This window comes from Monopterus albus, unplaced genomic scaffold, assembly GCF_001952655.1.
Source record: "Monopterus albus unplaced genomic scaffold, M_albus_1.0 scaffold218.1, whole genome shotgun sequence".
Classification (NCBI taxonomy): domain Eukaryota; kingdom Metazoa; phylum Chordata; class Actinopteri; order Synbranchiformes; family Synbranchidae; genus Monopterus; species Monopterus albus.
The window spans coordinates 976,909-995,662 of NW_018128098.1; the positions used below are offsets into that span (position 1 = coordinate 976,909).

Sequence of the window (18,754 nt, forward strand, 5' to 3'; positions counted from 1 at the left end):
ACAAGATGAGCCTCGATAGCTAAACTTTGAAGGCAGTGATTAATACAGGTCATATGCCTGCACCCTCTTCCAAATGCCCAGCAGTCCCCCCACCCCCCACCAAAAAAACCCTCTGATTATCGTCCTCATCAGTCTGCTTCAGAGGAGCTCCTGTCTGCATCCCTAAGGAAGAGACGACAAAAGTACAAAGGTAAACAGAGGAGAGGGCCGGAAAGATTTACCCCTTAGTGTAATAGGCTCAAAATTTGGATGTTTTTCCATGTACCACAACAGCTTTACGGTCTCTGTAGTCTCCACACAGGAACGCGTGCTTCACCTGGGAGCTGAATCCACTGGGATCCAGGATGCTTTGAATTTAGCTGCTGTCATATTGCTTCCAGATGATGATGCTACTCTGATCTACTCTGTCTCACTCTCAGACTCGCTCTTTATTTCTCTGTCTACATTACTGACATCATATTAAATTACTGTATATCTTGTAGTACGAACCAGCCTGCTCCAGAGCCATCATGGTGGATTGCTCTATCAGGTCTCTCTCTATGAAGCTCCTGAAATCCTCGCTGTACACACTGAGGTCTGGTAGCTGGAATGTGTAGATGGGCATCTCAAGAGGGAACTGCTCGCTGGTACACTCACTGGCCACCTGCAGCCGTGCCAGGGAGACAATAGCAGAGCTGGCGTGAGAGATCCCACGAGACAGACGCTTCTCTGCGGGGAGAAGAAGAAGGAAGAATTGAATGGATGAGTGAGAAGCAGGTGAAGACAAAACTAAAATGTTGAAGTCACTGATGGTGATAATACTGCATAAAGATGGCCCTGCTACCTTGTGTGTTGTCCTCCTGCTTCTGTGCACACGGCCTGTCGATCTTGCTGACATGGGTGGGAGTGTCACGTGTCTCTGGCTGCTTGTAGTAGCGGCCCTCATTGAAGACCTGCGGCAGGTTGGCAGTGTGGACCTGCCTGAGCTCCTCATAATCATTTAGAGCAGCACTGAGGTCCCAGTTTTTACCTGCAGAACACACACAAAGGTCTGACTGCTCACAGACTTTAAATTCTAATGATAATGGTACTGAGTCTCCACGGCGAATGTTGCTCCTTGTAAGTTTATCATCAGTATAATCATTTTTAATAAATGAGGAAGTTTTTAATTTCTACCCAATGTTGTGTTCTCACTCTTTAAGAAGTTGTTGTTTTCCTGGTGCAAAAGGACACTGCAGCGTACAGGATTTATTTCATGACAGAATAAATTACCCATAGCAGGAGCGAAAAGGAAAACTGGGGTAAAATGTTGCATATAAGCCAGATTTAATTAACTGATAAAAACAATCAAAACAATCTGAGAAATATTTTTGGTTTAATGTCTTTTTATTATTCTAAATAAATATTTGCCAGATCTCTTAAAATGTAAAATACTGAGCTCCATTACAATGGTATACTGTACATAGCCCATGTGGAGCAATGCCAAACAATGATTTGCCTGAAGAAATCATGGAGCATCATAAGGTTGGGCTGGGTGGTGCCACAAAAATGTAGACAGTGAGGGGAGACAGATCCTTTAACAGTGACAGCAATATCCTGATGTGACACACACACACTGGTAACACATGCACACCATGAACACACACAGATGGCTGTCTCCTCTGGGTGCTGTCTTTGTAACAGAAATCCCTTCCAAGTTTAACAGACACAAGTCTTATTATATCTCAGCCTTCTCTCGATGCCACAGGAGCTATCTCCTTAAAAGTCTTTATAAATCATAAACACTGTCAACTGCAAACATTCAGAGGGCCGTGTAACCTGAGCATGTTTGTGAGGCTCAGGGTTCATTAATGAACTCCCCGTGTAAAAGACCTGGAGGACGTTGGCCTCTCTCCTGTCTCCTGACTTCCACACACAGGTGATTCTCAGCAGTACGAGCATGAAACCTAGCACCACTCTTCACGTCAGTAGGTACAAAAATGATGCCACTGTATGGATTTTAGCGGCTTGAGCTGGACAAATCCAGGAATACAACTTCAGATCCAGCCACTCAGCACCTAATGCATGACCTTTAATTATCTCTGCATTAGCCTGCTATTACTGTGGCATGGACATTGTTTCAGCTCCTTTACTTGTAGAGACATTCAGTACATAAACCAGCCTCTAGAGGGAAGCACCACATATGGCGCTGTCATATTCCTCTGTCTCTCTGCTCATCTGACTCCTCACACTATCCTGTCTCAGACCTGAGGTTATCAGAGCAGCTGATTGATGCAGGTCTGGAAAGCTAAGCTAACAGCTGAGGCATAACACAGAAATAGGACATCTAGCCCCATGTCTGTCTTGTCTGAGTGCAGTGTCTTGTTTGGTGTATGTCACACGTATGCCCCTGTGGCTTTGCACCAAAGCGGAATGAGAAAAAGAAATGACTGAGGGGGAGGGAGAGACAGACACCCAACACCTTCATTCTTTTTTCAGACTAAACACTGGCTGCTTTATATACACACAGAGACAAAACGATTTTCAGAACGCATGTAAAATGCAAACACCCTACGAGGATTTCATTCCCTACTGTAAATCTAATTAAAGTATATCTGCTTTTCTTTGCTTAAGTTCGACCAGATTCTGGATTTCACATGCTCTCATCCAGGGCTTAGAGTGCAGAACATTTTAAAACCAAAAAAAACATCACTTTTGAAATCTCTAGATAGCAAAGCCAATTCAACTGACATTCAAACACCTTTCTGTTGTTTTGTGCATTTTTTTCAGGTGGCTATGTATGTGAGCTATACATACACTAGGCTAATCATCTTCTTACTGAGGAGCCAATAGCACTCTGCTCCTCTGTGAGCTCCAGTGGATGGTCACAAAGTTCTCCCAGGGGAGTGCACTCGTAAAACCGTCACACTGGCCTTTAAATCAGCAAGCTGGCTCACTGTTACAGGCCCATCTCTTCTCCTCCCACCCTTTGTTTCCTTTCTTTTCATTTCCTCTCCACCTGCCCCTTCCTCTCCTCTGCTCGCTTGAGTGCAGTTCCAGCACCACAGGGAGCAGCTGATCGAAAAAGAAATTCCCAAATATTGAGTATTTTATAAACCTGTTTAGTTTGTGAGAATGACTTGAAGACATGGCTTTCAATGTCTCAGTAGTCTCTTACCTTCCAGCAGGTCTCTTGCCAGACCTGGTTCTGCCCCTGTGGACCGAACAAAGTCTGACAGGACCGAGTCCATGTCCAGAGTCATGTGATCATGCGTGTGCGCTGCCCAAGGTGCAGCGGTGGCCTTGGTGGACGCCAGCCTTCACGTTCTCATCTGGGGAAAAAAAAAAAAAAACAGCAATGAGAAACACAGCAGGTCTCATACGCAGTTTTACAGCAAATTAATTTGAGGCACACTTTAAAGAAAGAGCCCGTTGCTCACTAACCTCTGTGAGAAAACAGTTACTGGTCTTCCCCTCTCTCCTATTTTAATCCCAGCCGTAGTCTCAGCTGGCTTGTACTGATGTGTAATGCTCCATCGAGCTGAAAGTTCATAGTACTGTGAATAGCGCTCCACTCCCAGTGCTCCTCCCAGCTCTTGCCAACAGTCATAACATAATATTCAGCAGCACAGATGCAATATCAACAGTACAGCTCGAGGTCGTATCCAGGACACACCTGCTCATCTGCAAAGCCTTTGGCCCACCGCTTATGTTAATAACAACATTAACCCTCTTCCTGCTACTGAGTGTCGACCAAGGGTTTCTGGGTATGATCAAATATCTTACACCACACCAGTACTCTGAGTTGAACAGCAAGGAAGGATGACAGGTCACTGTTTGTTGAGTTGGGCAATTCACTGTCTAGTATGATCCTATTTGGTGAGCATGTTTACCTCATACAATAGCACTATAGGGCTCTATTAATGAACAAGCATTGCCTTGTTAGGTCAAAATCAACACTTTCAAGATGAACATGCGTGCACTCCCTCAGTCCATGGAATGAATGAGTCCATGCATAGCTTTCATTCCACCAGAGGCTGTGTGGGTGACAGAAAGACTGATCTCAAAACATTGTCAGTGAAGAAACAAACACCCCCAGGTTTGCAGCTGACACCAGGCCTCTGTGTGCGAACCAGAGGTCTGAAGGCTGCTCAGGTCAGTGACCTCCAGATACTCTGCTTGATCCATCGATTCACTGCTTGGTTGTCGGCACCAGAGAGCAAAAGTATCTCTGTTCAAGACCTAGGGACTTTAGTCTTTATCATATGCATTATTAATGAGCCAAAGCTGCACTTAAGCTGGCCTAGTTACTGTCAGCTATTTGCATTGTGTTGCATGTGCATTACTGTACTGAGAGAATTTAAGTACATGCTAATTACAGGAACCACAGGGTGGTCTGCTGGAGCAGGTGACCAAAAATACATCTATGAGGTAAAGGGTTTTGTTAAGTACCAAAAGGCATTTTGTAGGATTTTACAGGATATTTAAAAGCCTTGAAAGTCAGTCTCTCCTACTCTGACGATCAAAGAGACAACATACGTACATGTATGTGCACATAACTGCACTATCTAGGGGTGGACGTTTAACTTAATACAGAATAATAGGCTGCCCATTACATCAGATTCACAATATTGCTTTGCAGGGCAAAAATCCTTGAGCCTAGTGGTGTGGAGCGAGACACAGAAACAGCTGAATCTTATGCAATAAGTCATGACTTCATGCTTTCCTTTAAGGACAGCCTTGTTGAGATTACTGTCTCTGTGGGAGGTACTTATGACTCAGAAACACCCTACTGCGTGTTTTTCTACCTGACATAAAACCATGTGGGCCAGAAGAAGCTGTGACTGTCCAGCTTCCTGTTCATCAAAATGACAATTAGCATATTAGTCGCACATAATGTACCAGCCTTCTGAAAATATGAAAGTGCTACAACACAGTGACAGTGACTGACAGCAGTAGAAAAATATACTTTTAAAATTAGGCTGCTATTTGTCTATATTAATCTCTTAAAACAGTTGGGCACTAGTTTTCCACAAGCACTACTCAAACAGGAGAAAACAGTGCATTTACAGCATTAGGGGCCATTTTCTGCAGGCTGTTACTCATTTGATGTGCATGTGAATATTTATGGCAACAGGAGTAGTGGTGGAATGTAACTAAGGGTGATTACTTAACTCCTGTGCATATTTTATATTAATACCTTTGACTGACTACATTTCAGAGGGAAATACTGTATATTATCTGACAACTTAAGCTATGTGATACTTTCCTGATTAAGATTTCAATTACAAAACATGCAGCACATTCAATAGTGCATCAAATTAAACTACCCAGAAGTATAAAATGTAATACTCATTAGCTACAGCTTAAAAAAAACAGTAAAATGCCACTTCTGCATTAATGCATCAGTATCAACAATCTAATAATTCAATATGACAACAAATACAACAAAAAACATTTCACAGCCAATACTTCTGATTTTCTTTTACCGTAAATTATATTACATTTCAAATGTAAGACTTTTACTTGTAATAAAGAATGTTTGCACTATTGTACTGCAACTTCTGCTTAAGCAAAATATCTGAATACGGAGTGTGGGTGGCACTTCATTTCATATGAAATAAACTCCATTGCTCATGTACATCGTAATGAAGAAGCAGAAGTGGTGATTTATGTGTTTTTAATATTTTCCGGACAACAATCAAAGATCGTGTCAGAGCTTAAATCAGGCTTTGACAGCGTACAGTGGATGACTGCAGTTCAACGTTTTCTCCAGCTTACTGTCTGTATTTTTGCTGAGGGTTGGTGAGAAGCCATCTGACGACCACAGGACCGACCGGACCAGAAGCAGCTCTAGTCCATGGCTTCAGAGACAGCGGAGGAGTGGAAGACACTGGGGACACAGAGAACCCTGAAACACACACAGAATTACTTAAAGTTATCAACCTGAAACAGAAAGTTATGGCCCTTGGTTCTGATTGGCTGAGTTCAGTTTGAAACTGCTGTAAAACACCTAACTGACGCACTGCACTGGTGTTAATATGCTAATCTGAAATTACCCCTCGAGCCATTACTTTCATCATGTCATTTAAAAACCATGTTTTCTATGGACTGTTCATCAAGCTCAAGCAGAGAGGGCCATTTTATTATTACTTGATCACTAATTTCCCCTCCTTTTATGAACTAACATTACTCCATGTTATACTCTAGTACTTCTATAACTTCAGTATTACCATGCCTTGTGGCGTGTGTAGCAACACCTGTGATCTGCTGTAAAATCACAGTCAAGTAGCTTCATTTCTCCTTAGCTGCATAAACACTTCCTCCAACAGCGCAGCAGCACCCTCATGCTAAAGTCATTTACTTTGACATCATCACTTTTTTCAGCTTTGCACTCTAAGATGCAGGTGTAAATGCGCCACCATCACCAACTTGATAAAGAAAGTGCAGTGCTAGCCTGGCGGTGTGAGCGTTTACATAATGAAATGCTGATGCCAGTAAAGGCAGAGAAGGGCGCTGCTGGGTTGTTTAGTTCCAGGATGAGATGTGGTGATGTAGTGTGCGGAGAGAAACGCAGATGGAAACTGTGAGAGAAGAGTGTGAGATCAGCTACAGTGCAGAGCCAGTGGATGTTCTGCCACCCTCCCTGGTGGGTCACACCAGCCAGCACCTCTCCCCACCCTTTCAGCAGAACCTTTCAGTGTCAAGCATGATTCACATGAACAATTAAAAGGTTCATACTGTATCTGTCCTGTGTTCGTTTATCCACAGCACTAACACCTTTAAAATCGGAACGATTTCACCTTTAAATTAACAGAAATGTAAGTGTAAGTTAGAAAACTGTGGGTTTTCCCTTTAGTTATATGGTTGTTAATATCGTCTGGCCTGAACCATCAGTAGCAACAGCAGAAAAACTATTAGTAGCTACTATTCCTACTTCAACCATTGCTGCCAAACTAACATCTACTGATGACTGATTGCACCACTGAAAGCAATAATCCACTCAAGCAGACGTTACTTTACTAAAACTATCCTCAAGTAAAAGTGAGATTTCTTGTTCTGAAAACTAAATCATATTTCCAACAGACAGTGTCTGGGTGACGCCTTTACAAAAGGCTCATGCTGGATCATGATTAACATTTCCAACAATCAGTTTTATTTATTTAAGTCTTCTGAAACACAAAGGAAAGTCATTATAAAAGGTGAGTTCATCAAAGGCTCACTGTTTCACAATAAATGCACCACAGTCTGAGTATATTTACTCAAGGATGGTATTAATCACTATCCTGAAGTTCTTCTAATTTCTATTTTTGTTACATTACACTTTCACTTCATTATATTCCATAGCACGTTTTACTTCGTTATATTAATTTAACATCTGTGATTATTAGTTACATTTCAAACATAATCTGCCTTCAAGATACTGTATGTAATACTGTTATAGATTCATCTCACAAGTATCCAATAATAAAAATATATAATACGGACAGTGCAAAACGATAAGTACATCTGCTTTGAAATCTGTTTTGTTGACAGTGTTACTGTAAATTTACTTAAGTTTTTAATGCAAAGCCTTTAATTTAAGAGAATTTATTTATAAAGTGTTATATGCTAATTTCTTATAAAAAACTATCTGAATCTTTCTCCCAATACCAAATTCTTTCATTTCCAAATTACGTAATGTATGAGAAATCTATGAGTTAAAGTAGAACAAGAGTTTTCACAGTTAACAGACAATACTGAGAGTACATAGCGTATATGCTAGCACTGTACAACTGGGTCAGAGATGAACTCTGTGTCCACTACGTGTTGCATCTTCGATGTTGTGGTCTACACAAACATTTACCGGTAAGTCTGAGACCACGGGGGACGCGTGCGGCCGCTCAAGCAGCTACACTCTCACCTCTTCTCTCTGACAGTCTGACATGGCTGAGGAGCAGAGGTGTTACTAACAGAACAGAGCATTTTCCTTTCTGTATTCAAAAGCACCCTGGACGAACACACGCTGCATTATGTACCTCCTACGGCCCACTGACCGGTGAGCATTCTGCCTGTAGTCCCTCCATATTAACAAAAACCTCTGTGTAGACTAAAAATAGAGACATAGGACTTATTTCTTAATCATTTGCCTGCACACACCAGATGACTGTCCACTAAATTCTGCTAAGAGCCTCAAACTGTTACCTAATCTCAGTTTCCATCAGATATACTGTAGCGTTTTGCATCAGATACAATATAAATGAAACATCTACTTAATATACTGTATGTAAGCTCAAATACATTTTTATAAACAACAGCCATCTGGATGCAAACAGACATGGTGAGCAGCAGGCTATTATAACCGAACCACCAGGGGAGCACACAAAAAACGAGCACACATTTTTATTAAGTGACATTTAAAATGTCGTATCTGTGTCATTTGTATATTTAGCAACTATTACTCTATACTAGATCAAAAATGATCAACTGTCAGTCAGGTTTAATAAGTACACCAGGAGACAAGAAAACTACCTGAAGGACTTTATAGGCGTTTAAATCTAATGAACTCTTCTTAGAGGACAGAATTTCATGTAAACCTGTGAAACAATTTGTAAAAACCTTACACACACACACAACTGTTTTTAATATGACTTCAAATTGTAAAACCTCTTCACACTAATACTGTACAACACCTCCTTACTCACCTCCTCCTTTTTTATGTTTAACACAATTCGAAGCTTCACTACTTCAAACCACTTATAAACCAGTTGGCAGATTAGAAAGCGTGAAATGACTTACTGTGAGGGAATGTACAAAACTCAACAATGGAGTCTTGTAGCCTTTACTCTTTGAATACTTCAGAGTACTAAACAATCACAGGAAGCACGATGCCCAGCGAGTTCCCCACAGACTGAGGCGCATTTGCCATTTAACACAGATTTGATTTTCCATAGCTTCCACTGTTACATGCAAATGTGCTACAGGCTATTTTTCCATGATGTACATGTGTAGAAATGTTCCCATAATAGGATGACTTATAGCTGAGATAATTGTCTCCATAGTGAGCAGTGATCGCCCACATGCAAGGCAGATGATACACAGCAGGTGGGAGGTGAGCATACTGTACAAATACTTCCTCCTTGATCTGCTTGTCCTCAGTAACTGCATGGAAAACGGTCAGGCAGTAAATCCTATACACATACACCAAAGAGAATGACAGCGTATACATTTGCACTTATGTTCTTAAAAAGCTTTTAAATGCCAGCTTCTGTTTTGATTCACTACTATATTTTGAGTTTCCTTAAAGTGACTATATGCTAAAGCCTAAAATACTGATGCTGTTAAGTAAAAACCCAGCTTTTACACAATGTTGGGCATTGTTCAGTAATGTTCACTGTATTCCAAGAGTCTTATAATTTATGCTTTTGTTCCCGCTTTACATTAACCTGCCTTGTCTTCTTCTATTTCTGACTTCCTCCATTTCACAGAAGGAGAGAATACGGTGTACTGTGCTGAGGAGAGACGAAATCAAAAAATAAAAATGTTAGATTCAGTAACACTTTAACTTACAGGTCTGTAAATTCCAGTTTATTACTAAATAATTTCCTGGAAGGAGCCATATCATTTCATAATAATTACAGGTACAATTAGAGTCATCAGTTGGTACACTTCCAGTTATTTCTAAAAACTAAGCCAGCACACGCTTGAGGCTTTCTTCAGACGACAGAAGGTGAACTAAACATGCAAAATGTTAACTTTGTCCACAAACAATCATCCAATTCATCATAAATGAAGAATTTCAAGTTATTAATAAGTAAACAGTAAATATGAAGTGGGGTTTTCACTGAGCAGTTTCTTCCATGGAAATTCATCTGGATGCCAATAAAAAAACATTCTTAGAACTTTGTCTCTAGTTATCTGTAATTAATACCAACCAACATGATTGTTTACAGGAAACTTCAAGGAATTATTATGAAATAGCGGCCCTGTAAAATAAAGTGTTACCTTAGATTCCTGTGCTGATATTTCCTCAATATCAGCTGATTGGTGTTCAAGGGTTCCTTCAGTGTGAAATCCCAACTGGGATACATAAAGCCTATCTATAGTAGAGATTTTGCACCTGTCACTGTCAAAGGGGACAAGGCACTCACTTAATTATAAAATGTAACAGTGCTTCCTTCACCTACCAAACTAACATATGCTGTGGGAGCCAAGAGAAAACTGGAAAACAAGCTCTATCCTGTATCCCAGGTGTCTCGTCATACCCTCTCCTGCTGCGAGACCATCTTGAGTCAACAAAGTGTAAAATTGTTTAGTCTGACGATGGCGAATGAAACTGCATCTTTTTATAAAGACTGAATGTCACGGCTTGACGAGCTGTTGCTGAACCTGCCAGTGGTAGAACATCTGGCGTTGGCCTCTTACCCACCTCCAGCCAGGAGAGGAAGAGGTACTAGCAGTTGACAGTTTAGACTTTATTATATCTTTAGAGCTTAAATATACAGTACCTTTAGCTGGTTCCGGCTTGTAAAATGTGAACCTATGCTGTGTTTTTTAGCCTTGACTTCATATTATCTAATAATCTGACATGTCATTCTTGGTTGTAATCTTTGTACATTGAATGGCTTTAAGTTTTGTTTGTCATGTAAAACAATCAATTCCACAACACCTCTTTGGAATTTGTAATGAGATTTTTTTTCCCAATCGTTCTTGGCATTTGACATTAATAATCTAAAAGGTTAACTGAAAACTAATTCTCAAACCTTTTACCTTCACATGTAACCATTTCCCTGTTGACTGCTCTAGTATGATGTGCCCTTTGATGGAAAAACAGATAACTCACTCCTCAGACTATAGGTTTGTCAGCTCATTTCTGCAAGTAAAAATAACCAGATCACATGGTTATGATCAAAGAACAAAACACTACAATATCAAACATTTATGAATTGTTAATCACAGTGACTGATTCAACATATACAGCTTGTGGATGATGAGCCCACTTCACCTCTCCACACTAAAGCAGGTGGCAGTATTTCAAGCTGTCAAAAGGACCTCTGAAACCTGAGCCTGGTTGACAAAATGGTGGCCAGAGACCCGTCCTGCAAAGGGTGGACATAAGGTGTGAACTTGTTGGTTAAACAAAGGGTCTGAACCCCTCCTCTGCTGTACAGTATATTTTGGATTCCTCAAGGCAGAGAGAACACAATATTACATTCTGGCTTGGACACACAGCCCGTTGGGCCAACTGTGGCTTTAGAGCATAAATATGCATACGTGTATACGCAAAAACACTAACCACTGCACAGCATGCCCTCTCTGTGTTTACCAATCTCAGAGCTAACAGAGCAAGTGCTTCCACAAAGGGCTGCCAAAACAGAAGACAGCTAATAAAAGATGGCATTCATTCTTATCCAGTACTTACTCACATGCCTGTGCACAGCAAAATGTCAAGCCACCCTCTCAGTTACAAGCAGAAGGGGAAAAGGCCTGTTTTCCCTTCAACAATAGATACAACTTAGCTATTTTAATACATTACGACATGTAAACACTACAACCAAACAAGAGCTATACAATGGTGTTGTTGCACAGCTATTGTTGATGTTATGCTATGAATAAAGCTAGAACCAGGTAAAACACAGCAATGGAAAATACTCTTATGCTAGACTTGGGATAACTGTATCCTGGACAAAGAAATGAGCACAATTCTGGTCAAACAGATCATTTCCACTGTGCATCACTACTGCATAATCAGCACAATCGATTAGCGTGCTTCATAACACAACATGGGAAATTCATGTGATGGGATATTATATTGTTTCACCAAACTATAAACTACGCACTATTTCAATGTCCTTGCTTGAGAGCACAAGATTCAATCAGTGAATTTCAATGCAGAGTGGAGGCACCGCTTGCTATTCGGCCTTCATATCAGTCGGTCGGCCTCAATCTATGTCCTTCCTCCTCCTCTTCTGTTCACAATTGCAATATTGTACATGTGGTGATTGTGTATGTGGGTCACCAGTGCTCAGCGTATAGGGACGGCAAATGCATGCACGTGTGCACACACATATGCAGTATGCTCTCATTCCGATGACAGGCGGTCTGTGGAATGTTTGATGCGGTTCAATCAATGCCTGGGACAACACATTCAAGCAAGGGCTCTTCACCTAACACTGGCTCATCACGTTAAGGCATTCTGATTTTTGAGAGCTCTGTCTCTGCTCGTCTCTCTCTCCAGTCACCACCTGGGAGTGTTCCCAGTCCCTCCTTATCCCTCCATTATGCTCTACTCACTAGTGGGATTTTCCCCTGCTTTAAGGACCCACAGGCGGCATTTATCTGCAGCGACCCCGACATCCTCGGAAATCAACTGCTGCACCTCGCGTCCAGAGACAAGACAACGGAGAGACCCACAGAGAGAGAGCAAAGAAAGTATAAGGACCAACTCTGTTGCATGTACTCCTGTTTACATACAAGGCAGAAGGTGTAATGTTCCTACTGTAAGTCTTGGCCTCTAGAGTCTGTAATGAAGCCATGCACAAACACTCACATAAATTCTTTGTCTCTCTCTATCAATCCCTCCCTAAACTTAAAAAAACTGCCCAGTTTCTGTGCAGCAGCCCTTCACATGCTGTGAGAAAGATGCTGCCGGAAGCAATAATGTCACTTTACATCTCATTGCTGCGCTGCACACTGCCAGCACAGCAAATGCATAGAGTGGAGAGCTGTTATCAATTTGCACTAAGTGCATCATCACATTAATATTTGAGGTAAATTGTGATGAATGTTGCAGCGGACAGCAGAAGCACTGTGCTGTGTATATACATGAAGGACATCAGCGTTCATAGAGAGAGCTTCCATTTGTGGTTAAAACCTGAATCACAATTTGAGTTTGCCATCACAACCAGACATGTTCTTCATCTGTGGTTGTGATTATTTATAGACAAAAAAATGACAAGCTGCACCCCCCCCCCCCCCCCCCCCCCCAAATTCAGTATATACACTACAAGCAAGAAATCTGTTCAACAAATCAACTCATAAATCTTCTGTGCGACCTTACAATCAAGTCGAATCTTGATTTCCAGCAGACCTGCAGACACAGTTCAGCTGTAAGTGCGGCGTGCACCCAAACAAAGAAGTGGTTGCTGAGGGACACAGAACAAGATCATAACCCCTTGAAATGTCAGTCCCTCCTACTACAGTGGCCAATACTGCTTTACTGGGGCCTTTTCAAGCAGACAGCTGTGGCTGGACAGCAAAGCTTTACTAAAGCAGAAAGTTCCTGACTTTCTGTTTTGAAGAAGATGCAGACAAACGTGAAAAACCATCAACAGCTGTAGATATAAATCACACACTTAGCAGTCTGTGTTGGGTATATTAGGCTAATGCATTGTGAAGTGGGGTTGCAAGCAGGCAAACTAAAATGTAAGAAATGCATAGAAGAGTCATAAATAACTGCTTGATAAATTAATATTTATCTTCTGATCTCATGTCCAATAAAGAGACCAACTAGCTGAAGCCAGCTGGTGTTTCCTATCTGGGTTTATGCCGAGGGAGAGGATCCTCTCAAGCGCTGAACACACGGCACCATTTGCTTACTTCTAACCTTGGCAGCTGAAAGGGCTCCAGTACATGTAGCTCAGCTCTTACTGCAAAGCCATGCACACTGTCATATTGGCAGATCATTTACAGTTGTAGCTTTAAACAGCTACCTGATGTACAGAAATATCAAGACAGTAATTATATTCAGCTGAAACTGCTACAATACATGTGCATGTGCACTCAAATAGGTGGAGAGGGCAATATCACATAACCTTACTCTTAACTTAGCATCTGGAAAAAAAAAGACATTAAAGCTTATAAACCTATAAGTTACAGAAAAGAAGAGTTTTCTGGCTACACCACAACTGCTGTTCCTTCGATCGACAGCCACCTTTGGGATGACACCTATTGAAAATGACCCTGATTTAAACCACAGGCTCTCAAATTCTTCCTGCACTTTACTGTGGTCAGCCTGGCTAAAGTGACAACAGTTAGTTATCCAAATGGAGTTCACGCAAACCGCAACAGTCAGTTTTACCTGTCACCCAAACTGTTCCTGTTGAGAATGCAAGAGCATATGTGAACACTTAGCAAAAGATGCACATATACTAGGAATCTGATGTATGTGTCATTTATTCCCTGTTATAATGGACGAATTACTGGATGGGCCCATTGGCCTGAGAGGTTAGGGACCCCTTTCTCTTTAGAGCTCAGTCAAAACACGAAAAACAATAACAAAAGACACAAAACATAATATCATTAATCATAAACACATGAAAATGACCATAAAAGACACAAAATTACCGAGAAGAGGCGACAAATGCCCATAAAAAGACAAAACTGCTTCAAAGAGATGAAAAATAGAAACATAAAGACACTAAATAACTACATAGCAAAGAAACATGACTATAAACAGAGGCAAATCGACCACAAAGAAAGGTAAAAAGACAGAGAATATGACTACAAACATGTCCATCTGGGGGTCCTACTGTATGTAGGACAGGTCGGGGGACCTTTGACCTGTCTGTGACCAGGGGCCCACTGTCTCATGAATATACTCCAGGACCAGAACTACTGTATGAACCACTAAACGGTCCACAGATCATTGATATACATTTTTAATTTGGATAGGAAACTTTGCCTGATGCATGTGGGCCTCAAGTGTATACCAGAGAGGGTATTTAGTTGGGGTGGGGAGGAAAGATGTGTCATGCTCAGTAACTGACATTTATTATTAATGTTGAAGTGACTGATGATGCAAAATAAAAGTTTCCTTTTGATAGTTCAAAGATCTTTACTCTGTCTTAGAATCAGCAGAGGCTTGTTTAGTGATTTACTGATCTGGTGCATCCTATGGTCTGAATAATTTGTAATAGGGTTTTTAGAATTCAATAAATAGACTTTTAATTGGATAATTTAACTCTCATGACTATGACTGTTGACAGAGAATGATGAAAATTATATTCCCTGCAAAGCTCAATACGTTAAATATACTGTACAACAAACTACTGTACTTCTTGGCCTTGTTGAGCCATCTCAGATCTCTTCCTCTTCATCTCACCAGACAAGGACGCAACAAAGATGGAAGAAATATTAGTATAGCTGGAAGAAAGGGCAAATTTACTCCCCAGCTTTCCGTGAATGGGTTTTGACAAACCTGCAGTAGAGTAAAGATGAAAGAAAGGGCAGTGACAGTGACAGACAGCAGAGCGTTTCTCTCCACTTAAGAAAACGAATGACGTAAAAAGCAAGCTGCTCTTCTTATCTCTGGGTAGCGTCTAACCTGCATTTCCTTTTTAATATCTCCTTCAACGGAATTAAACTCGGAGACAAAATGGAGATACACTGAATTTTAAACAGCTGAGTTTCACAGAGAAGAGGAGGCCTGACCTCTTTTTCTGAATGAATGAAAATGACCTATGCTGTGGGCCAGAATAAATCTAAATTGAGTTGCCAAGGGTATCCTGTACAACATGGCTCTGTTTGATTTAGAAACTGCTCCCTTGCTGATTTGAGACAGGACAGTGGATGGCCGTGCCCACCGGGGCCTTGTGGGGAGAATATTACAGTGGCAGGCGTCTCCAGCAGTCGAGTCCAGAGTCAGCACCAGACAAGTGAAGCAACACAAATGCAATTACAGTAGGTCCAAGAGGTGCAGACACACACATGCACAGGCTATAGTTGTCACAAGGGATATCTTCTTGGAAAAACAACAACTCCTGTTACTGTGCGTCCCATTTGGACAAAGACTGAGAGAAATCTTTGTCTGTGTTTCACAATCTGTTATCACACACTCATATTTCGGTGCAACTGTAATAACATTGATATAAGGCAAAAAAAAAAGAGAAAGGAAGACAAAAGAAAAATGATCAAATGAATCACCAAATGTTCCCCAGAAACATCATCTATTATGGAACTTTAGGGTTAACTGGAAATTTACTTGCCAGCCGTTATGATTTAGAGTCAGTACGGAAGTACCTTAAAACAGACTTCATCTAAAGACTGTTAGCTTAAGGAAAACCGTGTGAATTCAGTATTAAATGGAAAGTCCTCAAACTCCATTTGAAATATATTTTATTCAAAACAAGACTGTGCCTTCATAGCTAATGTCACATGCTACGTGAATCAGTTTTAAAAAGAAAATATTCATTAGGGGGGCTTGACTGACAGGTGTCTCAGCCTATCAAAGTCAGCCACAGTGACCGCCTCTTCATTATCTCACCTCCGCCCCATCAAAGCTTCCTCATTAGTAGCCTAATTTCTAATGACAAGAGCCCAGGCTTCTGAACATCTCTTCAGAAACATCAGGGGGATCCCTTTTGTACCCCTTCAGCAATTCAGACATCAAATATCAAATAAATACACAAGCTCTGACCTTGCAGGTAAACACAGTCAAATCTAAAGTTAATAAATGTTGGTTAAATAGTTTCTGCAGTCACCTTATTGCAACATTTCTGTGGTCAAAGCCTGTATTCCCTTTCATGGTGATGTAAAGATTTATTACAGCTTTAGGGCACAAGGCTTAGGACTTAATTTGCCTGCAATTTGGACATTCTACTACTCAGTCACATGCACAGCTTTAAGAGTGGGTTTCCTTATGGGGAGACAAAAGACCCCAAAAGGATCGATCCAGCTCCAAGTCCTGTGTACAAACTCACACATGACCATAGCGCAGTGACCACCTCCACCCTCCCCTAGATCATTGTGTGAGAGGAGTCCCTGTGCCTGCTTCCATGGCCTCTAGCTGACCTCCCTTCGCCTGCAGACAGAACACTTAACATTGCTTCCCCACCTGTAGAGGTGGCTGAAGAACAAGGCCCACTTCAAAGCCAAGCAGTGATTGGGCCATGATTATCATGGGCACTTGACTCGTTTCATCTCCTCTAAAGGACTAAACTTTGGGAAAGTCAGGCATGAAGACATGGAATTTTTTTTTTTGAAAGGAAACAGAAGATTTAAACCCCCTTCTGCTTTTCAGGACCCACAAGATTATTTATTTTGATTGTTCTTTTAGATTCCTATTTAATGGTACCATTGGAAAAGCACACCATCACTTGTTGGTCCCCTGGAGCAAACTGTGAAGAAATGTATTTTTAACAAGCAATCTTTTTTTTCTGTTACAATGAAACCTCATGAGGGTAATCTTTCTGCTAATGTTTTTGATGTAGGTAGTGTGCAGCTGACACAGATGTTTCCACAGTAATATCAGTTGAGAAGCAGTTTGACAAAGCGGCACTGCCTCAGTGGCATGAAAGCCCAACTGAGTTCAACAACAACCGCCATCTCTGCTCTGCTTTCCTGTAGCTAAATGCCAGTGACAGAAACAGAATTCACTGTGGTAATTGATCAGGTGCCAAGCGCCCTCTCCCCAGTGCCGTGCTGCACTAAAGCCCTCTGTGGAGCTGGCATGATCTGGCCTGGCTGCCATGGGCCCTTGCCTTGTAGTTCTGCCCCATCTATTCAAACAGTTTCCAAATCGGGATAGACTACTGTCAGCTGCTTGTCTCACAAATCTGAGTAAAGAATTTAGACATGTGTAATAGGTGGCTGTAAATGCTGTAAAGGTAAAACAGCAAACAAACTTCCAAATGAACCAGAGAAAACCATCACAGACTTTGTTTCACTAGTGCTGTACCGTGCTCAAGTGTAAACTGATATTTATGACAGATTAAAGATTTTATTGTGTTGGTCTTTGTCAGGGGATATAAACATGGTTTGATAAAATACCACGGCAATGGATTAGTGGCCCCAACCATCTTTACAGACAGGCATAGTTGGTAGATAAGGTAAACCAGGCCAACAACAAAAGAAATGCATATGGGCACCAAAATTATCGTACTGTAATGTCATTACAGTTACTGTAAAGCTTCCTATATATTAATCTGAATGTATATCTTAAAAGTGAGATTGCTGAGGTTTACTATATGAAACAGCTGTTATGTATTTCCTCATGTGAAGCCATCTGGCCCAAAATACACTGTGATGATTAATATTCCGTCTGTAAAATGAATCACAGCACTCAATAAACTAATGGACTACTTGTTTTAGATCAGATACACCATTACAAACTATACATCACATCTGTCTTATATAGAAGACATTGCTACTGTCTGTTCCTACATCACAAAGGTCTGTGACTAAGCACACAGATTCAAGACCACATCCATGCTCACAGCATTTAACCGAGACACTCGGGCTAACGACTCACCCCAAACCGTAGATGAGATTTGTGGCCTCGATGTATTTGCCTTCGACCTAAAATAAACGTATTCGCAGGGAACCTGAAGTTGAATGCATCGAAGCACGTACTCGCATAAAGGCAGGTGCACCTGTCTGCAGTGGTAGCCTATTGTGTTCACTATCAAATGAGCCATGAGCCGGCCTGCCGCGCTGTATGTGAAAAAATAAAAATAAAAGCAGGTCTGCGTCTTACCGTGCTGCTTTCAGTCATTACTCCCCATCCTAATGTTTTCGGTCCAGGCCTCTGACGAACCGTTAATTCCTATCAGGATGTCTCACCCTCCCTCTCTCTCGCTCATCCCCATGTCATATTTCTCCGCTGCAGCAGAACATAGCCACGCCCCCCGACGGCGGCTGCCGTGTGACGTCGCTCGGTGAGAGCTTTGGCACACGCCCTCGTACACACGTTCATACGGGAACCGCGAGAGGGCGCTGTGCCTGAGCAAAAACAAATCACTTCAACATGGATTTTTTTTCCAGAATTGAAGGCATAGGCTACATGGCATCCAGTGGTTTTGTGCTGAATAAAATCGAT

The 18,754-nt window shown here is 41.4% G+C and overlaps 1 protein-coding gene across 2 annotated transcripts in view; it reads right to left on the minus strand.

Annotated features, from left to right (window-relative positions):
* Window positions 1–18,553, minus strand: part of otud7a (OTU deubiquitinase 7A) — a 31,782-nt gene extending 13,229 nt beyond the window's left edge. The window contains exons 1-5 of one of the 2 annotated variants that reach the window (XM_020619342.1): window positions 18,413–18,553; window positions 5,740–5,869; window positions 3,137–3,290; window positions 824–1,009; window positions 490–708 (exon numbers count right to left, since the gene is read on the minus strand). In XM_020619342.1, the coding sequence (XP_020474998.1) occupies window positions 490–708; window positions 824–1,009; window positions 3,137–3,221 (490 nt within the window). In that variant the 5' untranslated portion in view covers window positions 3,222–3,290; window positions 5,740–5,869; window positions 18,413–18,553. The other variant, XM_020619343.1, reaches the window with a different exon arrangement.
* Between the last annotated feature and the right edge of the window lie 201 nt (window positions 18,554–18,754).